General features: G+C 38.1%; 7 protein-coding genes across 7 annotated transcripts; 4 read left to right on the top strand and 3 right to left on the bottom strand.

The window, feature by feature from the left end:
* Positions 1-6,266: 6,266 nt before the first annotated feature.
* On the bottom strand, positions 6,267-7,736 carry LOC105270918 (uncharacterized). The gene is made up of 4 exons (XM_011312152.1): positions 7,662-7,736; positions 7,011-7,574; positions 6,794-6,932; positions 6,267-6,526 (listed from the first exon to the last, which is right to left on the bottom strand). The coding sequence occupies exons 1-4, from the start codon at positions 7,665-7,667 to the stop codon at positions 6,363-6,365; spliced, it is 873 nt and encodes a 290-aa protein (XP_011310454.1). The 5' UTR covers positions 7,668-7,736; the 3' UTR covers positions 6,267-6,362.
* Positions 7,737-8,109: 373 nt separating this feature from the next.
* LOC105270946 (uncharacterized) lies at positions 8,110-16,452 on the bottom strand. The gene is made up of 4 exons (XM_011312190.1): positions 16,393-16,452; positions 16,029-16,327; positions 15,543-15,762; positions 8,110-8,801 (listed from the first exon to the last, which is right to left on the bottom strand). The coding sequence occupies exons 1-4, from the start codon at positions 16,435-16,437 to the stop codon at positions 8,292-8,294; spliced, it is 1,074 nt and encodes a 357-aa protein (XP_011310492.1). The 5' UTR covers positions 16,438-16,452; the 3' UTR covers positions 8,110-8,291.
* Positions 9,337-10,173, top strand: LOC105270914 (cuticle protein 18.7). The gene is made up of 2 exons (XM_011312149.1): positions 9,337-9,410; positions 9,469-10,173. The coding sequence occupies exons 1-2, from the start codon at positions 9,399-9,401 to the stop codon at positions 10,057-10,059; spliced, it is 603 nt and encodes a 200-aa protein (XP_011310451.1). The 5' UTR covers positions 9,337-9,398; the 3' UTR covers positions 10,060-10,173.
* Positions 11,252-12,695, top strand: LOC105270916 (pupal cuticle protein). The gene is made up of 3 exons (XM_011312150.1): positions 11,252-11,356; positions 11,717-12,242; positions 12,443-12,695. Exons 1-3 carry the CDS (start codon positions 11,345-11,347, stop codon positions 12,565-12,567), a joined length of 663 nt encoding a protein of 220 aa, XP_011310452.1. The 5' UTR covers positions 11,252-11,344; the 3' UTR covers positions 12,568-12,695.
* On the top strand, positions 13,550-15,262 carry LOC105270917 (pupal cuticle protein-like). The gene is made up of 3 exons (XM_011312151.1): positions 13,550-13,623; positions 13,855-14,163; positions 14,238-15,262. Exons 1-3 carry the CDS (start codon positions 13,609-13,611, stop codon positions 14,547-14,549), a joined length of 636 nt encoding a protein of 211 aa, XP_011310453.1. The 5' UTR covers positions 13,550-13,608; the 3' UTR covers positions 14,550-15,262.
* A 4,291-nt stretch (positions 16,453-20,743) lies between the features above and the next one.
* Positions 20,744-22,002, top strand: LOC105270912 (cuticle protein 2). Its single transcript, XM_011312147.1, has 3 exons — positions 20,744-20,841; positions 21,159-21,488; positions 21,714-22,002. The coding sequence occupies exons 1-3, from the start codon at positions 20,830-20,832 to the stop codon at positions 21,909-21,911; spliced, it is 540 nt and encodes a 179-aa protein (XP_011310449.1). The 5' UTR covers positions 20,744-20,829; the 3' UTR covers positions 21,912-22,002.
* Positions 21,988-23,628, bottom strand: LOC105270913 (UPF0160 protein C27H6.8). Its single transcript, XM_011312148.1, has 4 exons — positions 23,402-23,628; positions 22,623-23,157; positions 22,312-22,484; positions 21,988-22,237 (listed from the first exon to the last, which is right to left on the bottom strand). Exons 1-4 carry the CDS (start codon positions 23,584-23,586, stop codon positions 22,057-22,059), a joined length of 1,074 nt encoding a protein of 357 aa, XP_011310450.1. The 5' UTR covers positions 23,587-23,628; the 3' UTR covers positions 21,988-22,056.
* Between the last annotated feature and the right edge of the window lie 219 nt (positions 23,629-23,847).

Genomic DNA, 23,847 nt, shown 5'->3' with positions numbered 1-23,847 from the left:
TAGCTGGATCGACGGGGGGCCGAGGTGAGAGTTGGGCCAGTCAGCAGGGTCTTTTAAAGCCAAACTGAAAAAGGAGAGCTAAACGATTTTCCTTTTAATAGGAGAATACGCATGAAAGAGGCGACAGCCTTGAGGCCTGACTAATAATGACACGCGATTGATGAAGTTCGTTGAAGCTGAACAGACAAAATCAGAGTAAAATCACTGTCAAATCGACAAATCTCCTTTCCCCTACGATTGCGTCATAGCGAATCACGTGTAAAATCCGTCTCAGGTGCGGAATGGCCATCACATGGCCACATGTATATTCAGTAATACGAATATGCATATATATTTTATTAACAGTCGCTAAGGACAGCATGAATTATCACATTAAATGAGTAGATAAAACCAAAGGAGCAAGCATTATATTGTATAGAATGTAATTGCTCGGATTATCGTGTTACTATTCATAAACGCATGTTATTTGACTGACAGCAACCAATGAAAGGAATTAGTAAAATCAATTTGCCTCAACAGGTTGGTTCCCAGTTCCAAGTCAGGGTACCATAATATAAATAGCAACAGAAAAATAAGTTTAGAGACAAAGGTAAATTAATGAAAATGAAAATATTGTATAACATCAGTATATCAAGTAAATTTAACATTCGATTGGACACTGTATTTGAGAAGCTTCAAGTACCCAGGGTTTAAATTGTGGCGTCATTTAAACTATTTGGAAATTCTTATTACTTGAAAATTATATTGAAACGTTTTGTTTATTTCAATTGTCAATGTTTGATAAATCAAATAGGATAATTTCAGGTTTTACTGGTGGAAATTCTTTTTGAGTGAACGTTGATCGTTGATCACTTTCAGGAAGATGAATCTGGGAGAAAAGTTAATGAATGATTAATTTTGAAGTTTAGTTGATTTTAGCAATATATAAGAGGCTAATTATATTAGTGAATTGAGCACGGGGCACTGTGATTCGTGGAGTTTTGGGTGTCGGCTTCGGTTTAGCGACAAAAGAAGAGAATATATTATTATATATTAAGAAGACAATTCCGTAACAAATATCGTCTATATTGCCAATTCTATACTTATAAATCAATCAATGTCTCTGTATCGGTGTTGGAATTAATGAAAAAGAAAGTGATATAAAGAGAGATAGTTAATCTAGAATTTTTTTCCAGAAAAATCATGCGATATAACTAGATAAATGTACAATTTGAGCAATTCCACCGGGTTTTCATAAGACTTTTCCCGGAGCCTCACTTTTTTCGATAATGTTAAGAAGTAAGAGGAGAAAAGAAGGACGCATAAATTGTAGAGTTTTAGGATTTAACTAGTGAAGAATGCGATATAATAAAGTAATGGAATGGATTTATTATTTCCAAACTCTGGAAATACAAATGTGTATAATTAAAGACAATCACTCTCTATCAACCAATTGACTAGAGAAAAACCCTAAAAGAATGTTCAAGCTGCCACGCACCACTCACTCATTCAATTCTTGCCTTTGACTCTGACAAATCTCTTGAATTTTTCGAACAATTCTCTCATTCGACACTTTTTAAGAATACGTATATGTACAAGTATCACCAACGTGTCTCCGGTCCTTACCGTTTTTTTTCACTCTCCCTGTTGCCCTTCCGTTCTAACGTGCCCCGATAGGCTGATCAATCCCCTTGACCCATCGCTGATTATTTCTAATGAACTTTCCCCTCAAATTAGTTTTAAAAAAACGAAATATTTGAGACAGGAATGTTTTTCCGCAAGAGAAATGTATCAGCGATGCCCCTGGGGATTTTGGCCATCAACATTGTCTATTGGATAATGAACAAAAAATAAAATAAAAAACTAAAAAAATACATATGTTGAAATTAAAAGAAGAAACCAATTATTGGGCCAGGAATTGCGTTGCAAATCACAATCAGCTCAGCTCCGGCAAGACAAATCATTTTTTAACAAAAAGAGAAATAATTGTCCGAGCGGGCGTTTTACGGTTAAGCTCTTAGTATGTTTATTAGGGTTAGTCATAAAAGAAAAAAAGTGAAATTCAAAAAACATTCTGAGAAACAAAAGCGTGTACTTTATTATAAATGAGAGACAGAGAGGGAGAAGAGTAAAACATATAAAGATTTTAAAATAAAAGAATACATATGTACCTCTCGCAACGAAAGTGTTAACGCGCAGCACGCGAAATGTGGGTATTGCACATGCTCATTGAGGACGTTTAATTATTATAAAATTGTACATTTTTAAATTGGGGGGGAGATTGAGAAATCTCACTAAGGCATGTGATTGGGGGGACCACTGACGTATTGGGAAATTCGTGGAAGTTTTTTTTATATTTTTTTTTTTCACTTGAAAGACGACAAAAAGATTCTGAACATTTGAGAAAGGCACATAACAGTACAGTTTTATGATAATAAAGAGACTACGTTATCTCGATTCTGATTTTCTATGAAGCCCACAGTAACACGAGGCGTACGCGTAAAATACACGACCGATTCACTCATTTTTCATCTCCATTATCCTTCCTCTGATGATATTGCACTCGTGATCTACTTTTTTTTCATAATCTTTCCATTTTAGTCTACACTTATAATGAATGTAATGGGAGAGCTCAAACTTTCTTTTTTAATTGTCGTTAGATCTATCTGGAAACAATTCTTCCTCCATTGATACGAATTGTCAATCATTTCAATTGCGAACCGTCAATTATCACACAATTCTTTTCCCCATCTATTTTTCATATCTTCCGTCGATTTTCACTATTACTATTATAAATCCTCATTTACTTTACATTATTGTTGGGAGAGAATTTGTAAAGACAAAAATAATTACAGAATTCTCCCGTGTTCATTGTTTTCCCTTATTTCATAATTCCTCTAAATCTATCTCTGGGTTTCAAGAGACAAGAGTCATTGCTAAATTTCTCTAAGATACATCTCACAAATTCAGATGTAAACACTGATTGATAAAAATCCGTGAGAGTTGTATAAATTTCCCTCGGGTGAACGCACGAGGAAATGAAATGAGTCTACAACAAAATTATATCTCAATGAAGACGCAAAAAAAAGTGAAAAAAAGAAACCATTACTGAATGCAATCGTTAGGAATTGTGCCTAGATGTTCAAATACATATTATATGGGATCAACGTCATCAACTTGTATTAACAAAAAAATTACTAAAGAATACGTTAGACCGAGCTAATTAAAAAGAAAGAAGGGATCGAACCGGTCTATACAAGTTATTGAATCTATACATATTATTGTACTCTCAAGAGGCTTTATACTTAAGCTTATGATTGTTATTAAATTATAATCATCACTCAACTCTATGTACATGCAATACTACGGATAACGCGCAGAACTTGAGTTATTATAATGAATTTGATTAAAATGATAATAAGAGATGATAAAAGCCAAAATGTGACAATCGAGCTTTGCGAGTCGCTAGCTGAGTACAAGTTGCATAATTTCTCAGATATCGTAATCATAATGGACGCAACACGATTCAATCCTTTGAGTTTGATCTAATACGTTATCCCTAGTTGATCAATCATGTCTCTATACTCTCTATATTTATTTCATAAATGTTATGTAATAACTCTATCATATGTACCTAATATAGTCTCTGCCTAAAACTTTCTGTGAGACATTATATCTCTATCTCTATGTTTGATGTTTTTCTGTAACCTACTTCTATTTTCATGTTTTTTTTTTCCACTCCATCTCTCGACTTGCATTATTTTTCCTTTACACCTCAAATTTTTACTGGTGGACTGTCTGGTTTGTAAGAACCAGCTGCCAACGGGCTCTACTCCTACGGCTCTAGTATTTTACCTTGAAATTTACTATCAAATTATCTACTTGCCATGACACGCACATAACACGTGTACGCGTGCGCCTTAGAGCCATACACAAATTAAAATCTCATATGTTCGTTAATATAATAATATCACATGATATATGATACAAAAAGTGAATGAAAATACAAGTGAATAATTGAAGAAATGGAGCCCACGTGGCAGGTTGCCGGGAAATTTAGAGAAAAATTATAAATTAATTGACAGCGAGTATAGTTTATACGGATATTGAGTGGGAATTTTGAATTATTGATAGCTAATTAGTAATGGCTAGGGCGAAAAATCAGATGCATACGGTAATACGGGGGTGTGCACTTGAATTTATTGAATAATCAAACGCACGAGATAAATCGTGAATGGTATCCGAATTCACCAAGTCTTAACGTTCCAACAGTCAATTTTTAATGTGAAAAAAAAAATAATTAAGGTAGATGATGAAGGCTTAGAACATTTTCAATAATGCAGACAGAATTTAAGATGTGTAACACTGGGAAGATAATTATTTTTATAATGTGGAAAATAGAGGAAAATTATGAACGCATTGAATAATGGCAATGTACTACGGATATACCGGTTTTCCTGTCTCACGTAATTGTTTTATTTATTTCATAATATTTCGTTTTCGTCTCACTGGGTTTCTCAGTTTATTATTTATTAGTCGAATAAAAACAATGCGAGGCGTTGTAGAGCTGTTTCGATTTTTCTGTTTCCATCAGTTCATTACACTTTTTATCGATGTAAGAGTAAAAAGATAATTGAAAATGTGCAGAAAACACAGACACACACCCACTCAACAAGATTATTCATTCTGAGGGAGTCATATTAACAAAGAGGAAATAATAATTAATGGATGATTAGTAGAGGTTAATTGAAAATCAATCAGGTGAATTGTAAATTCGAAATCAGTGTTGCTTCCGTTGCAACAAATAAAAAATATCCACTGACAGACCGATATATTAAATTAACTGACAAATATAAAGGATTGTGAATGAATGATGTGTGAATGAATCATTAAGTTTATCACCTAGTGGAAAAATAAGGACAAAACAATTAACGGTATAATTATTGAATTTGAAGAGCAGAGGTCAATTTGAGAATTAAGATAAATCTAATATTCATATTACTAATTAGGGACATAGCGTCAATTTTCAATAGACGTCAAATGCTGAATCTACAGATATCAACAAAGCATTAATCACTGAATTGATAAAAGCATAGGAACAATTACTATTAACGGCTTAGCAGATAGGTTGAAACGTTGAAAAGTTTTTATGCCTACATCTTGGCGGTTCACACGATATAACATTATTTACCTGTATATATTTTAAGAATGGAAAATACTTGGTTTGGACATGTTGAAAAGGTGATTACAGGGAGGGACGACGACGGAAAATCAGATGAAAAAGTCTTTCTTTTTTTTTCAATTTGATGATAATGTATTTATGTATTGTTTCACCTCCTTAGAGAAATTGAACAGAATGTCATTCATGTCTGAAACTGAGAAAATAGGAGGAAATGACAAATGAAAACAAAATAATACCGCCCAATACAGATTATGAAATCATAAGTTGACTTAATGTTATGTGCATATAATATAAAAAAAAATAAATAAATTACGGGTTCGTCTTGCAGATTAGTTTAAATTAGGATTAATAACGGGAGAGCAATTCGTTCTGTCGGGTAATTATTTTTTATTATTTTTCAGCGCCTCAATGAACGACTAGAGCTGATGGATTAATGAGAAAAAAAAGAACTTGAACTCAATGATTGTAAAAAAAATAACAAGAGCGTGAAAAATCAAGAATTGTTCACGCTAAATGTTATGACTGTGTTAGAATTAATATTACACATTATGCAAAAATATTAATATTACCAAATGCATACGATAATTAAATTTATGAATAATACTCAGAAAGAAAAATGGAAAAGTTGCTTAAGGAAGAACAGAGTGATTAGAAGAATAATCTCGTGGTCTTTAAATCCACGTTCATCTGATAGAAAATTAAACAGAAGCGAAAAGACCTATCATTATTAGCAAAGTGATCGTTCATGATTTAGTCAAGTTATTCCAATTGTTAGACAAAAACGTGGAACTACTATTTCGGACATTTAGCATTAGAATAGTAAAAAACGTGAACTCAAATAACAGAAAAGAAAGATAATTCACTTACCTAATTATAAAAAATCGTCAATATCCCATTCTGAGTTAATGAGCCATTGGTATTTCACATATAATTGATTTTATTTAATAAAAATGATACTTTATCAATCGAAATCTCCACGAGAGACCAAATCCCATGTAGACACTATTATAATCGATTAGAGAAACCCAAAGAACTCAATCATTTCAATTGTTCATCTTGCTTTCATTTTTGTAAAAGGAAATAAAAAGAAAAGTATCACCAAGTCTACAGAGATGATCAACGAAAAACAGCAATGGTGATGAATCCAGTTTATTACGTCGAATTAATTGAAACGATCAAATACAATTGCATTGATAAAGGCTTAAAAGATTTTAGTGACGATGGGAACAAAATGATAATGAGGCTGAAGAGCGGCTGCATAAGGTGAGGCCAAAATAGCTGAATATGGTGAATATCTGATGAAATCTACACCAACAACAGCAGACGAAGCTCCTCTCACGTTTTCCCTTCTAGCCGAGGTTTCATCTGTAATACAACAAATTATTATTCTCGTATACCCGATTGGATCGATGTATACTCCCATTGCAAACCTCCCATAAACCTCTCATAAACTTCTCATAAACCTCTCATAAACCTCTCACAAACGTTTCATAAACCCCTTATAAATAATAATAGGACAGGGTCAACGTCCCAAGCAGCAATGAAAAAGGCCTATGCCTGCGCCCTTGTATTGCCCGTTAAAGAGACCGATCGGAAACGATTGATACCATCGAGAGTAATACTTGCACTGACCTTGTGGCAATGTGGTAAAGGGTGTAATAGACGTGAGCCTCATTGGTTCAAGTTTAATCCGGCTCTGAAGGTTTATATTACTTGTTGGTACAACAAAGGAGGTCTTTACGACTGCCAAACTGCCCGCTCCCACAGCCTCCTAACAATATAATTCATTGTTTTTGTTTTAATTAATCTTCATTAGATATCATCATCATTGTTTTTCAAAGAGCATTACCTGAGAACTCTCTGATCCCTTGCCTTTCTCCTCCTCCGGCGATTTGGTCAGCTCTTCCTTATTCTCGTTCTTCATTAGTTTTCGTTTTTGATCGGCTGGTTCTGACTTCTCTTCATCATGAGTTTCAACCGGTACAATAACTTCCATGGGGTCATTCTTCGGAATTGCCATTTTCGGTTCAGTATTTATCAGTTCGGCTTCTGACACCTGAATTCTCGCCATTTCCTCGGCTTCGGCGATTGCCTTGAAGTGTTCTTCACGTGCAGCAATGACTTCCGGTGTATCTTGGACGGGTTTTGGAGCTACCGGTAAGTACGTTGCCTCAATACGGAAACCACTCTCGCTGTCTGCTGTGTATTTCGCTGTTTGAATGATTCCGGAGTCATCTACGAAGCTAAATGCACCCCTTGTTTTCCCATCTGCCGATCTCATTTCTGATCTTGCGGATTCTGGGGTACTGTAACCGAAACTGTATTGACCGAGACTGTCTTGATATTCTGATAGGATTCCCCCTGGCAGTCCGGAAATCCCTGATGCTAGGTACAAGATCAATAAAATCAGTCCCTGAAACATTCCAAGGGATTATTTTATTTTAACAGAAAATCGGATTTTAGTTTTTTAGATTTTATGATCCGGGAAGGTAATACTTGCCAACATTCTCAGGCTTTCTGTCGATACAACCACTCAGTGAGATCTCTTGAAAAGCAGGATGCCCTCGAACTTGATCCATGGAGTTTATATACTACCTCCAGCACCAAGAAAAATCATCACTTGGAACTGGTTTTTCCAGCGAGGCCGCCTTTGTCATAGCGTTAGCCTGTTTAATATTTTCAAATTCTCCCAATACTGTCGGCCGTTGCCACCAAACAAATTGACGAAAAAAATAACAATAAAAACTGGAGTAATAATAATAAAAAGATCAAGGGAGAAACACTCACTGCTTTACTCTAAATTATCTTTGCTGCATTTGACTCCTGAAAATCTAGATTAGTCAAACCATTTCTAGCATCAATTATGTCGAAGTGCGAATAAATGAACAAGCAAATAAATTAACCAACAGGATAAATGATTATCTCAAGTTCATGGCGGCAAGTAGCAATGACAATAACCAGAATTTATTTGACTGATTTGCGTTTGAAAAATACATTGTAGATAAAAACAATTTGACATAAAACATGACAGATAGAAGAGAACAGGTCGTGATAGATAATCGATAAAGAAAAATCAAGACTCTCAGGGGCAGATTCAGCAAGGAGTTGTGCACAGAAAATCCAATGAAATTTAGTACAGAATTCCATCCAATGCGATGAGGGGAGTGCTCTGGGCTGAAGCAACAGCGATCAATGAAGACCCTGGATTTACAGCTGCGACGTGATGGACCTTCTCAGCAAGTTGGGCGTTGGCGTGTTGAACCTTGGCAAGGGCGACTTCAGCTGTGTCAATGACTCTACCGTCTGAACCAATTGGAGCTTCATCTGAATTATCAGTAGCTCCAGCACCTGCAGCTGCAAGTAGCTCCCGTTGATTATTCTGGGCAGCTTCATGCTCCACTTTGGCAATCGCCACCTCGGTGGTGTCCACTACTCGTCCATCAGGACCCAGGGGTGCACCAAGGACTGGGGGATTGAGTCTTGCTAACACTATCGGAGTTGCAATCAAAGTTGGTGATGCCGAGGCAACAGCCAGCAATACTGCAAGCACAATCAATGTTTTCATTGTTCTCGACACAGGAAAACTATCAACTATGCTATCACAGGATTCACTTTTATAGCCATCCGTTGCTTGTCTGGTCTGTCTCGAAATATAATATGAATATCGGATTCACTTACGGTAATCCGGTGTTCGATTTCCAAGCGCTAAGTCAAGGTAAGGTTGACCGCATAATGTTATTATAATTTTTATTAATTAACATTCAAAATTATTATTGAAATCAGTTTCCCAGAAGATGATCCCTTTCAATAAAGAAAAAAACGATTGCGACGACTTGCGAAGAACTGTAATTCTTCATTAATAGAATTCATTAATTCGACAATAAATTCCTCATGATTTTTACGGAAAGCGCTAGTGTTTTTCTACAGAACTTTTTCATACATCTCTTAATGATTTCGTGCTTGATCCAAGGACGCTCAGTATACGTGTATATTTTGATGAATTAAGGGAGAGAGAATGTGGCAATTTAACGACCCAGACTATTTCAATTGGGATTGAACCAAGGGCACAGCGATATTCCTATACATCGCCTGAGGCACAGAATTTTCAATGTCGGGCAGAGTGGAATTCAGTGTCTTGGATGTATATAAAGCTGAGGTTTTGTCAGAATTGTAACAGTTTCTCAGCGAGTACTGATTATCAACAGCAGCGCTTGAGTAGCTAATCCAAATCATCACCATGAAGACTATCGTAAGTCTGAAAAATCTCATTACTCTTCAACTATTCATCCCTGATTTCAAATCCACAGGCTGTTATTCTCTGCATTTTCGGCGTCGCCCGAGCATCAGCACCACTGGCCTACGGTCTACCGTTGGTTTACGCCAAATTGGAGGCTGGAGCTCCCATTGGTCTCGACGGAAGAGTCGTTGACACTCCAGCTGTGGCTTACGCTAAAGCTGAACATGCAGCAGCTCACATTAACGAACGATTGAATCACGCAGCCGCAGCCTCAGAAGCAGTTGTGATTCAACCAGCAATCGCCAGGTTGGGGGTGACTGCAGGTGCTCCTCTGGGGGTCGATGGACGCGTCGTTGACACTCCTGAGGTCTCTTTGGCTAAGGCTGAACATGCAGCTGCTCATCTCAACGAACAACTCCGAAGCACTTCCCCAATTGCTACTTACACCAGCCCAATCATTGCCCCAGCTATTGTCTCTCCGCTGCCAGTTATCACCAAAGCCCAATCTGGTGCTCCAATCGGTCTTGATGGAAGAGTTGTAGACACCCCCGAAGTTGCTCTTGCCAAAGCCGAACACGCAGCTGCTCACATCAATGCTAAACTCGAGAATAACGATAATTACCTCTACCTCTCATCCCCATCAGTCCAGTACTATTATTAAATAGTTCATATACCTCACATCATTTATTGAGAAAAAATTGTTCATCTGATGAATGATTAAATGGTGGAAATCACAGAAAAAAATCAATAAAACTTTTGATAAATTTTATGGCAATGTTTGTTTCTTTGATTACATGAGTTTATTGTATCGTATTATCCCCACCAGTTGAACCCACGAAAAAGTTTAGAAAGTGTTGGCCCACACTCTCCATCTCTCCCGTGAAACTACTGTAGTAGCAAATAGAAACACGAGAGGAAATTATCAATCAAGGACCACGGATCTGCTAACAATCGCGACCCAATTGACACGGGTGTGCACCTATGTCTAGGATGTGGTAATGCAGCACTCGGGTCGGTAGCCACTGCTTTCCAGTGTCATTATCTATTTGTCATGGCGTCACTGAACTAACTCAGTGTCTTGATTATTGTTCAAGTCCGAAAAGTGTAATTGTAATACACTATTAATTATGCATTGACACTCTCACATTATCGCCATTTGTCACTGATTCGTAATGAGCGCAAAATACATTTCTCCTAAATCATTTGACATCGAGAGACTAATTATTATGGCATTCTAAAAAGGAATTTCTTTAGGTAGAATTCTAAAGGATGAAATTGAAAAATCCCACCTACCGGAAGGAAAAGTTATACATCAAACGGAAATTTCATGACGAAGGGATCGATTGAACACTTGAAAAATGAAAGGAATGACAAATAGAATGTTTTCTCCGTGGCTGAAATTCAAGATCCAATCAATCATTTCACTGTGATATATGTGATATATTATTGAGATGTATATAATATACGGAATAAGCGGAAAATGTTTTGATCTAGATATGCGATAGATAAGGAGTTAATGGAAGTATGAAATGAACTTGATACGAATGGGCATTGGCCGATTCAGGGTTCTCTCATGAGATGAAAATGTCAAGGCCATGCATAGGGATACAGTAAAAAGGGAGGTACGGGTGAAAAAGAGAGCGGGCGTGGCACACCAAGGCGAACTATACAAGTCCTACAATAAACTCCCATGAAATTTTCAAACCGATCCCAAGCCGATGTCTGCTAGTGCACATAACACACAGGCCCTGATGAAAAGCGGGTGTTTGAGAGTCTCGAGGGGGGAAAACATAAAGGTAAAGAGCGGGGAGGCAGTCCTATATAAATGTAGAACCATTCACCAGGAAGACAAACGCTATTGAGGCTTCGTAGGATTTGGATTACGGAAAACCCGGCGAGTACTGGTTATTATCCAGCAGCGCATTGTCTTCATTAAAATTCACAAAATGAATCGTCTGGTGAGTTGTTCAGTCTCAACGTATGAAAAAAATCTTCTCAAATGTTTAATAGAAAGTATTCACAATAAAAATGCAATAGAATTCTATTTTTCCTAACAACTGATTCCATCCAAACATTTTTTCAACAATTCCATCTCTTCGTCTTTTTCAAATTATCTTCATTTCCGTTACTGCAATTTGTTATTTAAAAAAAATAGAGTTCTATAATTGGATTGAAAATTTCGATTTCTGGTCTATTCTCGATTTTCCTTTGAAATATTTTTTATTGAATTTCGCGCGTGTGGCCCTCTCCGCCGAAATGCTTCCTGCACACGCATCAATGTCTCTGAATTATCGTTGTAATTTTTATTTTATTAATAGATAATTGTCGTGGCGATGGCGGTGGCTTGCCAGGCTCAGTACCCGGGTTATGGTGCGGAATATCATCAGGCGAAATTCGAGCCCCCAGCGCCAGTTGGACCGGACGGAAATGTCATTGACACCCCGGAAGTCCAACACGCAAAAGCCGCGCACTTCGCCGAATTCAGCAGAGCAGCACAACGTGCAGCCCAGCAGAAGGATCACTACCCCGAATCATCCCCATCAGGGCCATCCTATCCAATCCACCAAGCCTATTCTCACCCTGCCCCCGCTCCTGTTCCCGTTTCACAATACCGACCTGCACCCCAGCATTTCTCACCAGCACCGCCAGCAGCTAATTATCTCCGTCAGCAGCATTCTCATTACTCTGTACCAAGCAAACAGCCATTCCAACCTGCCCCACTCGCTGAAGATGGAACTGTCATTGATACTCCTGAGGTAGCTGCCCTCAAGGCCTCCAGACTCGCTGAATTGGCTGAGGCGGAAGCCAGGGCTTACAAAAATGCAGGACCCCAAGGCGAACCTGGTACTATAGTCTTAAAAAAATTAAAAATTATAATTATTAAATCGTTAAATCTGTTAAATTATCGGTTTTCAACGTTCAAGACTTTTTGCGCAACTTATTAAATTGCTGGGAAGGCATTTTCGTCAGAGAATCGATAGCTTCTGAGATTGATAGGTGATAGGGCTAGGCTAATTTTTAAAATATATAATTATACTTTACAGCTTATGGTGCTCCCCAACACTACAATCCAGGTTATACGGCACCCCAGGCGTATTCGGGATTCGGAAAAGCCGCATATCAGCCTGGCCCGAATTATCAATCGCAACACCTCCTAGGATCGTATTAAACAAGAACGCAAACAGAATGATTATTTCCTGTTTTTGTTTGTATTTTTTATCCTATCCATCTTGTTTTCTCCCAATCAATCCGAATTGTAAATAATTTAGGCCAATAATAAATTTCATTTTCTACGAATCTTGCGTTTTATCCATCAATTTGTTTCCTCCCCTGTGAAAGAAATTCCATCTGTTAATTTCAGATTGAAGATAATTTATAATTTATGATGAAATAGAAAAGGTGAATATCCACGAAAAATATATTGCGGGTGGTAAAAGCCGCGGTTTCAAAATGGTGAACAAAATATTTAATCTGTCATAAACCACGGACAATAATCGCGCAACTTGTTGGAGGCAATGGAGAAGAAAAATAATAGTTATGATTCAGTCATACGTTGGATTACGTTATAACGTTGAACGAAAGCGGAAGAATATTTTGATATGCACATTGTGTGGGGGGGGGGGGGGGGCAATTGTATCGAGATGTAAGACACTTTGTGCATTGCGAAATAGGTCACGAGAAACGGTTTATGGCAGCATCTCGGGCATCAGGATTAGCTCTCAACTGAAAAGGTCACCGTATTATTCCAGAACTATGACGTTAACAAAAGTATTTCGCCGCTGCAACCGCTGATTAACGATTTTCATATTCATTTTTTATTGAAATAAATTCGACATTGATGGACTGATGATGTCAAATGATACGTCGCGAGGAGAAGATCGCCTTGAAGTGATCCTAATCCGCAAATACCTAAGACTTATCAATTTTCATTTAGTATTGAAACCACGCATAAAAACAATTACTTGATCTAACTGTAATGTCGCTACCGTTCGATTGCTCTTTAGGTAATGATCTCTCTGAGGCTGAAATAAAGAGGGAGACGATAGCGGAGAAGTAATGACTAAAGATAATCCAGTAATAAGAGTATTTTTTTACTCTGCGGTATTGATGATCAGGTGGCAATACATGATGATATAAAAGGTCCCAAGACCCTGGGGCAGAGGCACTCTTCAGTCAAACTGTCATTCGTTAACTGTCAGCGAAAATCAACATGACAATATTTCTCGCAAGTATCTAATGATTTAATAATTAATTAATTATCTCATTCTTCTATATGTGTCACACAATTTTTCTGTACATTTCTTCGGTTTTAATTTTCAATTCTCCACAAATTTATTTTTCCTCCTGCATAAATAAAATGAAAAAAATATTTAACCGAAGGAAATCAATAGAAAAATCGAATATTGTGGATTTTTGGATGTGAAAATTTTTGTTGATTTGGACAATCTGGATCTAGGTGATTTTTTCTCTGCTGATTGCACTGACATCCGGTTCCTTCGGGCACATTGGGTTTTACGGATATCATGGACCATTTGCTCCACTATCGAGTGATGGTAGAGTGATAGAAACACCGGAAGTCGCCCACGCAAGAGCAGCGCACTTATCTGCGTACGCATCAGCATTATCATCGTATCACTCTAAGGAAGAAATGAGAAATGACGAGTCAGTGGAAAATGACAATTCATCTGAGTCCAAGGAAGAGCAGACAGGTGCCCACGATCCAGCGCCCTTGGGCGAAGATGGTCGTGTCGTTGACACAATAGAGGTGAGGAGTTATCACTCTTTTCCAGGTGAATAAAAATAAATAAAAAAGTGGTCAATCCCATTTCCATTGAAAAGGTTGCACGGGCCAAGGCCGCTCATCTGGCCACTCATGCTGAGGCGGTGAAAAAAATTGCTGCAGCGTACCCCGAGGCTGCAATTGTTTGGGAGGATGACACTGATGCTAATCACTTACTCCTGGTACCTTCTCACGTCACCCACACAATTCCCCATAAAACATCGGCGTATCGTGGCCCATCGGCACCACTTGCATCTGATGGTACTGTCATCGATACCAAGGAAGTTGCCGAGGCCAAAGCCGCGCATTTTCGCGTTCATGCTGCTGCACTCGCTGAGGTACAGCGCATCAATGACAATTGCCACTGTTGAGATGGAGAACGACTTTTCAAAAAATAATGATCATGCGATAATTATTTATGTATATAAATTTTTGTTACATGCATAGAAAGAGCGTTATAAGCTTCTGAGTCCGGGATGATAAAACAAATTTGTTTTCCCATTTTCTCTGCGCTCGAAGGATTTATTATCTAGTAAAAAAATAAATCCGCAAATAAGCGAAATCAGTATTTGGTGGGTGAAATGATTCGATTCTTCCAGTAGTTTCGTCCTACTGAATATTTCTCGACGTTTATTTAGAGATATGAAAACGCTATATGCAGAATACGAGAAAGTCTTTATGGCAGGGACGGGGTAGAGCAGAAGCAGCTGGAAACATTCCATCTTAGGCCGAGGTACGTGCGACCTTGTAAAATGCAATAACTGCCGTGCTCCCCTGATCGATAAGTGCCAGTGTGCCATGGAAGCATAAAATTCCAACTTCCACAATGTCAAGTGACCGTGGTGACCTGTGAACTGACCATGACGTGTAACTCACCGCGCCTTCTCAATAAATTATGCACAAACTTACAATCAGATAAATGCATTCGTTTTATTTACGTTTCATTGATCACAATAAGAATAGTAATATCCTGGCATAATCCACGTTTCATATGGAAAATCGAGAAGTTCGCTGTGATTCAGCTACTGATTTTCACGATTCACAGAGGAAATAATAATTCTGCTCGTAATATTTCTGGGATTTTGAAAATAGAGATCATACTGATTGGAAATACCAGTCGGGTTTTCATTTGAGGTAGAGTCTAGTTCCAGCAGTCATTGGACCAGAACCCAGATATATTTCGAAATATATATATCGAAATATCCCAAATTGATCCAATTATTTACAAAATATTTCGCATATGTTCTCCATTTATACTTTGCATAAGCATATATGAAGTATCTCATGAGAATATAAACAATTGTTCTGTTATTGTCATTTCTTTATATATTTTTCGAAAGGTTTATAGCGCAGGGGACGTTTTAATAGTTATGACCATTCCACGAGCCATCGTATGACGGGCTGTCCCAGGCTGGGTTGTATGCCCCAGAGTCATAATGACCAGGAGAAGTAGCAGGAGCAACTGGTCCAGCAGGAGCGTGCTGTGCGACAGCATTGTACAGCGAGAAGTGATGAGCCTTAGCTGCAGCAACTTCAGGGGTGTCAACTACCCTTCCATCTGGACCAAGAGGAGCTGGGGGACCGCTGAAAAAATAATTCATGGGAGACGATCCAATTAAAATCAAATGTTCTCCACACTGAGAAAGTCAATTATTTTCACCACTCAAATACACCTAGAATCCATTAGATCAGCCGTAAAACTCCCTCCAACAAATTTCTTTGACACTATTGAATTCAATTGATAAAAATAATTGATTTTCCTCAGGGCACTGTAAGACGAGGCGCGTAATGAATATGGGAATGGCACATGATAATTTAAGCATCAGAATGAATATGTCATATCAGCGTACTGATAACGTGTTGCATACTGTGCGCCGTGGGCATAGGGAGCTGGTGCTCCATTCCATCCGGGATTCCAAGCGCCAGCTGGTGCTCCATAGGCACCTGGAGCATGAGGGGCACCAACCCTCGCAGATGCATCAGCAAGAGCTGCCAAATGCGAGGCCTTGGCAGCCTGAACCTCAGGGGTGTCCACTACCCTGCCATCAGCTCCAAGAGGTGCAGCACCATGATGACCGGCGTAGGGTGCACCATATCCCCATTGGGGTTCACCAAGGGCAACCGCAATCAGGCAACCAAGAGGTAGAATCTTGGAATAGAATTTTGGAGTAGAATCTTGGAATAACAGTACATTATTACTCGAGGGATACTTACGAAGCGGAACATTTTCGTTGAGTTCTCTGAATCGATGATAACCATAGCTGCAACCACAACGTCCGCATGACTTCTCTCAACAACGGATCGTTCAATTTATAGAGATTCCCAATGAATTGCCCCACCCTGTTGAAAGATATTGGCGACACACCCAACAGACTATGTGATCTCCTTCCTACTACCCTACCCCCGTAACATTTAACCGTTGTCATGTAGATAACCTCGGGCATTTTTATTTCTATCAGTCACATGTATTCTCTATTATTTTGCATTCCCTCTCCCCTACCACAACCAGAACGTTCTAGTCATTAACATTGACATTTAAAATACTAATGATCTGATATGATGTCTGAGTATTTTTGCATTGTCGAACTAATCACGACAGGAAATTGCATTGACAAACGCTGATGAATTAACTTGATAACTTCCCGAAGAAATATCTCTGAAACCAATAGAGATAGCAAAATTTTCATTAAAGCCTTTCTTGCAGCTCTCATTTCCCTCCATAAAAAAGGTTTTTATAAAAATTTTCATATGTCTCATAGATTGTGGGATATTTCTCGGAAATTCATCAGTCAGAATGGATTTATTGCCCTTATCCTTTTCGGTATTGAATTCTCGTCATTTGTTCTATTTTCTTTCTTTGTGTTAATAAAAGGAGGGAATTAACGCTGAGGTTATCGCCTGGATGGGAGAAAAGAGAAAATGAAATATAAAATACTGGCAATTGTCTGCAAGTGTCGCAAGTTATGTGTTCTGGTTCACTGGCCAAGAGAACACGCACGCGACGAATCCTGTTAGCAGGAACGCATGCGAGGATTGAGACCCAGGGAAAACATGACCATCACCTGCTTGATGATGATCCTTATTGTTATGCTAATAGATTTCTCCATGATTGGCAGATCGAGACAACAATCCTGACCTATAATTCGACAGATTACGCAGGATTCAGCCCAATCATTTAGTGTGGCAGGTGTCGTAAGACAATGATTGGAATTCAGATATTGCAAAACAATGTACGTGAGCATTATCGCTACTTGGTGTTAAAATGATGTTGTATAATAGTGCTGATCTCTAAAAAATGATATCTATCAATTGTCCTTTCGAAATGCCAGTGCGTTAATTTTATGGTTCAATTAATTCTTTTTTTAGTCGTTGAATAACTGGACTGATCCATTTTTAACGAGATAGACCGCTCATTCCTCACCCAATTTTTCAACATTTGTCACAGACGATGTAATAATTTCGTAATATGTGATTGAATGAATGATTGAATGATAACAAGTAGATGAAATATTGAGAAATATCCTAGCGCAATATGAAGGAATAAATATTCACACGATTAAAATTCAAATCTTGGGATTTAATTTTCTGTTCAGTTTTACTAGTACACTGAAATTACAGAGATTGTCAATGAATAACTTTTTATAATGAATATTAATTCCTACACTACCCCGTAGAATAATTCTAAACCCATAGCAGACAAGTTATTACAGAATAAAAAATAAAGAATGACAAATGTTTATCAATATATTTCGAAGTGACAATACGTAACGGACAGTGGGTAACCGCAAACGGCTGTTAAGAAACTTTAAGACTGAGGTTTTCGATTAAAAATTTGAGAGACCACTCGAAATATGACTAGCGACAGTTACAAAGAATTCCACAACAGGATGAATTGTAAATGCATAAAGAAATAAATGATGACGAAAAAAATGGAATTCAAATTATAGGGAATCGGCCAGAGAGTGGATGAATGGAGAAGGCGAAAAGAATGGAGGAAGTGATAAAATGTAAAGAAAAAAAAAAATCATATGAAAAGTCAAAGGCTCGACAGGATCGATACTTCATGGATTTTATACACATATCCTGCAATCTATGCGACAACTGATACAATAGAAATTCCAGAGTGATATCCGCCTCTGTACCCTGACATAGCTGGGGCACACCTTGGCTTGCAGCCATCTTATTGCATTTATGAATGAAAATTTGAGTGATCCGCCTCGCTATTGTACTCTTTCAATTTTCTCATTTTTTCATTAATCCATCAAATGATTGAAAATTATCCGTTGCTTCCCAAGTAAATTGAGGGTAGCGTCCCGGGTGTGCCGGGTGTGTAATCCCCCGTAGAGACGATAAAATAATAATTGTTCGAGAGTCTGGTTGACCGATATTGAGAACAATCTATCATTACAAACACTTGGACTTGGGATTTTCGAGCCGCAGCTTGAGCCCAGATGGACACGCCCTGATGATCGCTGGATGGTGCAACCATAGCCAGCGAAAAATAATAGCAATAAACAATGATAAAAAGAGGTAGAAACAAACATCGAGGATGAGATGCCCCATATTTTGAGTGTAAACAGAGTGCAGGCGAGATTCACCTCGTAATTGTACTGCACACCATTAAAAACAAGTTTGCGTGCAGGTATTACGGTTAATCCATAGTTTTCACATTACAATTTCGTAACGTCAGAAGTTAGTACCGATAATCGGTATGAATAATTGAATACACACAACATAAGGAAGGGTATTCGATGGAAAAATAAAATGGAGATGATGAAAAAGGAAAAACTCAAATTCCTTGTTACGATGTAAAATTGTTACGACGGGTAGGTCGCGTGATTACCTCATCGCGAAATAAAAACTAGTGGTTCCATTATAACGCCCACAAGACTCGCCCAGAAGGAAAGGCATACGCTGAGTCCTCAATCCTACGCGTTCGTTGCATGACGCTTCAGTTCAGCTTGTGTGTGAGATTAAATGAGAGTTGAAAAATTGTTATAATAATGAGGTAACCGGTGAATGAGTTGAGCTTTTCAAGTTTAGGTGACATGCAGCGTGCGCTCTTTCCATAATGAGGACGTGCGTACTCTAGTCTACAGATCGAATAACTGGAGTTATCTGGAATTAAGACTATTTTGCACCCTTTCCACACAAATTCACGTTTTTTTGCCAATCATGGCAAACTTATCATGGAATTGACCTGAAAAAATCTAACGTTTCGGCGTTTTGCTATTTATGATATGACTCACGAAGTTTCAAGGTGGCGAACATTTTCCTGCATTTTTTCTAAACTTTGAAAAAAATCGTAGAATTTTAGAATAAAAGGGACAATTATCGCACCATCACGGGACTTCGTGGGCCGTTAGATAATGACATAACGCAAAAACGTTATATTTTTTCGAAAATGAGAAAGACGTGAATTTTGGATCGAAATGTGTTAAACATCATTGAGAATGCTCTGTCTTCTTTTATCCAAAATTACCGGCTTTTTGGTTTTTCCCACAAATTGCTGAACCAATCGACACAAAAAAATATATATTATGAATCCTATAATTGTTTAATAACTTTCAAAATGCCATGATCGCGCAAAACTACAGGAAAAGGATTGAATGAAATAATGATGAAATGTAGAAACCTTAAAAAACCGGTAATTTCCCTTAAAAAAAGGCAGAGCATTCTTAAGGGAGAATTTCACTCACCACTGATGAAAAGAAATTCATAAATCTATGAGGCATTACGATATTTTCGTTAACGTATATGTAACATGTCACTCTGGATAGACATTTCCCCTGTCCCCACAAGTTTCATAAACTATCTCTCACTATTCAAGCCACTATTTCTATCTTGAAATGATTTGCAGAATACCCCATCATACCCTGATATCTATTACTCGTGATATTTACATCATCATCATCATCTTCATTATAATTGAATAGTAATTGAATAACTGTTGATTATTCAACAAAACTAAAACTCTTCTCGTCATCTAGGTCTGATTGAATTATGAAACTATAAATAAAATATCAAACCAGAACAGACGAAATAAAAATGTTAAATGAAATGAACAAACTCTTCACCATTATAATCCAATATTAATGAACCCCAAAGTTTGAATGATGCAAACACCTTAATGCATCATATAGAGGAACGAAACCGAGTTTGAATTGTACGTGTCTCATTTCAATGCTGAAATGGGTTAGCATTTCGAAATGTGAAAAGCGATGGAAGTCTCGAGAAAAAGTGAGAGCCCTTTCCCACTGCGTTATCCTGACCTCGTCAGTCAACAGCCCCGAGAGCTGTACCAGAACTAGGTACCACAAGAAGAAGGTTCGAGAGAAGTGCGATATCTACACGAGTACATGAACACCACTGTCCCTTCCCGACGGTCTAATGTCAATGTCAATATACCTTTCGGTCTTAATCACTCTTCTTGGGGTCCACCTATTATCCCCACCGCATTTTTCCCCCCATGGTTGTAAACTCTCTTGTGTTTTTCAACAACTCCCTACCCGATTGCCATATATAAAGGGGCTACTACCTTGGTACAGCACAACAGTCAGCACTGTCAGCAAGTACTGGAAAAACCCAGCGGCACAGACATTAAATTTCATAAATCCATTTTTCAAAACTTTCGGTTAATAATAATAAACAATGAAGGCATTTGTAAGTAGTATAGTTTCACTCTCCAAAGTTATTAAAAAATGATAAATCTTCCGTAATCGTGGAAAAACAGATTTACTTTTGCACGGTGAAAACGTTGATGACTCGTAAATTAAAAACACAATCATGAGGCGGGAAAAAGGGAAAATGTGTGTCACTTTCAACTGCACGTGCACCGCAATACCGAGTTTTCCCCACATCAGTGCAAGTGATGTGTTTTTGCAGTCAAATAGGATAAATGAGTGAAAAAGAGACCATTAAGGGAGAACTAATGATTTTTAATTAATTAATTTATTTATCTTTGTTTTCCTTGATTGCAGATCATCCTGTTGGCTACTGTCGCCACTTCCTTGGCTTCACCCGGATATCTGTACGGTTATGCACCACTTGGACACGATGGAAGAGTGGTTGATACTCCTGAAGTAGCTCATGCTAAAGCAGAGCACTTGGCAGCTCATGCCAAGGAAGCATCCAAACACGCCCTGAGCTATGGCTATGGTCCAGGATATGCTCCAGAGGTATCATACGGTGGACACCACGACAACATCAAGTACCACGGACCCCCAGCTCCTCTTGGTCACGATGGAAGAGTCGTTGAGACACCAGAGGTTGCTCACCTCAGAGCTGCCCATCTTCAAGCTCATGCGCAGGTTTGTTAAATGAATCATTATTACCTGACACATTTCTCCTTTTACTTTCTCAAATACATCTAATAAAAATTCCTATAATTCTTTTAAATTCACAAGTTTCTTCTTCCTCTTTTGCCTTGTTTCATCTCCTTCCAATTGAAGGAAGGACTGAAGGCAAGGGTTATAAAATTTTGAATTTTAAAAAGGAAAGACTTAATGAATAATTGGGATTCTCTTATTTTTCAGGAGGCAGCCAAAGCTTCCTACGGCCATGGCTATGACGCCGTGGAATACCACTATTCTCCTGCATATTCCTATGGACACTACAAGCCTGCCCCGCTTGGACACGATGGACGTGTCGTAGATACTCCTGAAGTAGCTCACGCCAAAGCTGCACACTACGCTGCTTACCACGCAGCGGCTGCCCCAGTCCATCACTACTAAACTCCCCCGTGCACATTTTTTACTACTGTCTAAAGATACGAAATGTTTGATTTGTTTTTTGAAATAAAATGTATTATTTTTTTTTGAAAAATATTGATTTATTTGCTTGAAGCAATCAGACAGGTGACAATTGTTTAAAATTCATCTACTCGCTGGATTGACATTTTCCTATTTGTAGAGCTTTCCTTGCCATTGCCAGAGCCCCTGCTCTGGTCTTGTTCGCTCCGATAAATCGCACCGAGTGGACAAAAACACAATCCTCAATTCCTGATACTTTACTTAATTCATCGTCCCTCAGACCTGCCCAGGCTTCAGGCAAAAAAAGTCTGCAAAACAGTTTATCGACATTAAAATTTCAATTATCAACGAATTCACAATTAATCGCCATTATTGCTCATACCGACAGATGAAGCTTCCGAGACCGACAGGTATAGCCTGCACTCGCCAACTGTTGTCTTGAAAAATAACATATTTGGGGAGTGGGTCAATGGGTGAAGTTTTCTCCAGCTCGAAATAAATGTCTTTCCATGGCACAGCTTTAGGAAGCTCTAGGATTTCTCCACTGGGATCAACCTAAATACAATAATCAATGATTGAAGGTAAAAAACAGATAAGCCCAGAGGTAATTAGTCAATTTGCCAATGTTAACGAATTAGTTTGTCAGAACTGGTATAAAAAAAAACCAACAGAGATATTATTAGTCTTTCTCACCTGAAATCTATTTTCGACAGTTTGTTTGACAATCGCTCTCGCTGGAAGCCACACACTGGCAGCATAATTAACATGATACTTGAATTCCTCTCCACAGAGTTCCATGGCCTTGGAAAATTGCACATCGGGTTCCAGACCAACTGAATTCCAACTGGGATTGAGCCTAGACACTCTTGCCCCCAGGTTCGTGGTGATATAGTACTTGGGTTCACCATCGAACATGGGCACTCCATTATCAATAGCATCGACTTCTTTTATCAAAGAATTGTAAACATGCTTGAATATATTATGAATATCATCGTCATCAAGAATTTCAGGGACCATCTGTCGAATGACTTGGTGACCAAAATGACAGTAAATCAGGCCGGCACTGCTCAATTTAATATCCCAATTACAATCATCCCTCTTCATGACTGATTGAACAGTATCTGTGAATTCCCTCATGTGATGGTCATACCGGTGTTTATTCGGATCATATTCACCTCCCACATCCACGACAATATCACAACCATCCAAAATTTCTTTCTCCCTGGATCTAAATTCAGTTGTTTTAATTAAAAAGTCACATGTTGTGTTGACAACAATCTGTACACTTCAAATTATTTTCCAATATTCAATCGTGTACGAAAAATTGCTCTCGTTTTCTATTTTTTACAATCATCTGAAGATCAGACAGTTGTCCTACTTATTTTTGAGTTATGAATATTTTTTACATAGCGTGAAGTCTTTAGGTTGTTACAAAAATTTCAGATTCACAGTGAATGACTGAGAATATTTACCTAACAATGCTGGCATCACTATAAGCTGGCAGCTGCTTTAACATAAAACAGGCTAAAGCCTCATCACAATGGAAACATCCACTGTGCGTTCCTATTTTAATATTCGGCATTTTGGATACCCAACGAGAAGTTACTGTTAATGAAAAAAATTTTGAAAATAACTGAGTGGAATAACTCCGAAACATTAAACAGGTTATAGAGTAGATCGGCAATGCTTGTGGTAAAGGTTCAACCAAAGAGGATTGACTGAAGTAGAGGTTCAGTTCTGGGCGTTTGAGTGACCCCAGCGGCGTAGTACTGCACCCCAAGGGAGGGAGGACGCCACACGCAATCGAAAATTGAACAAGTATCCAATGAAATGGAAAAATTGGAAATTTTTGAAAAAGTATCAGGGTAACATGAACATCGAGGAGGTATTCGCTGAAATTGAGAAATTTGAAATTTTT

This window comes from Fopius arisanus, unplaced genomic scaffold, assembly GCF_000806365.1.
Source record: "Fopius arisanus strain USDA-PBARC FA_bdor unplaced genomic scaffold, ASM80636v1 scaffold00097, whole genome shotgun sequence".
Lineage (NCBI taxonomy): Eukaryota > Metazoa > Arthropoda > Insecta > Hymenoptera > Braconidae > Fopius > Fopius arisanus.
Note: the sequence above shows the minus strand (reverse complement) of the source record. Positions and strands in the feature narration are given on the sequence as shown.

What these genes read in the sequence shown, in the direction of transcription:
- LOC105270918 (XM_011312152.1), bottom strand. An exon ending in AGGGATCAGAGAGTTCTCAG is followed by an intron (nt 6,933 to 7,010) that starts GTAATGCTCTTT and finishes TTATATTGTTAG; the next exon opens with GAGGCTGTGGGAGCGGGCAG. An exon ending in CTTTACCACATTGCCACAAG is followed by an intron (nt 6,527 to 6,793) that starts GTCAGTGCAAGT and finishes GTTGTATTACAG; the next exon opens with ATGAAACCTCGGCTAGAAGG.
- LOC105270916 (XM_011312150.1), top strand. An exon ending in AGGACCCCAAGGCGAACCTG is followed by an intron (nt 12,243 to 12,442) that starts GTACTATAGTCT and finishes TATACTTTACAG; the next exon opens with CTTATGGTGCTCCCCAACAC.
- LOC105270917 (XM_011312151.1), top strand. An exon ending in GTGTCGTTGACACAATAGAG is followed by an intron (nt 14,164 to 14,237) that starts GTGAGGAGTTAT and finishes TCCATTGAAAAG; the next exon opens with GTTGCACGGGCCAAGGCCGC.
- LOC105270946 (XM_011312190.1), bottom strand. Translation starts at nt 16,437, where the DNA reads ATGGTTATCATCGATTCAGAGAACTCAACGAAAATGTTCCGCTTC. An exon ending in CAACGAAAATGTTCCGCTTC is followed by an intron (nt 16,328 to 16,392) that starts GTAAGTATCCCT and finishes TTCTATTCCAAG; the next exon opens with ATTCTACCTCTTGGTTGCCT. An exon ending in CAGTATGCAACACGTTATCA is followed by an intron (nt 15,763 to 16,028) that starts GTACGCTGATAT and finishes TTATTTTTTCAG; the next exon opens with CGGTCCCCCAGCTCCTCTTG.
- LOC105270912 (XM_011312147.1), top strand. An exon ending in ATCTTCAAGCTCATGCGCAG is followed by an intron (nt 21,489 to 21,713) that starts GTTTGTTAAATG and finishes CTTATTTTTCAG; the next exon opens with GAGGCAGCCAAAGCTTCCTA.
- LOC105270913 (XM_011312148.1), bottom strand. Translation starts at nt 23,586, where the DNA reads ATGTTTCGGAGTTATTCCACTCAGTTATTTTCAAAATTTTTTTCATTA. An exon ending in CTGTCGAAAATAGATTTCAG is followed by an intron (nt 22,485 to 22,622) that starts GTGAGAAAGACT and finishes TATTGTATTTAG; the next exon opens with GTTGATCCCAGTGGAGAAAT. An exon ending in CTCGGAAGCTTCATCTGTCG is followed by an intron (nt 22,238 to 22,311) that starts GTATGAGCAATA and finishes ACTGTTTTGCAG; the next exon opens with ACTTTTTTTGCCTGAAGCCT.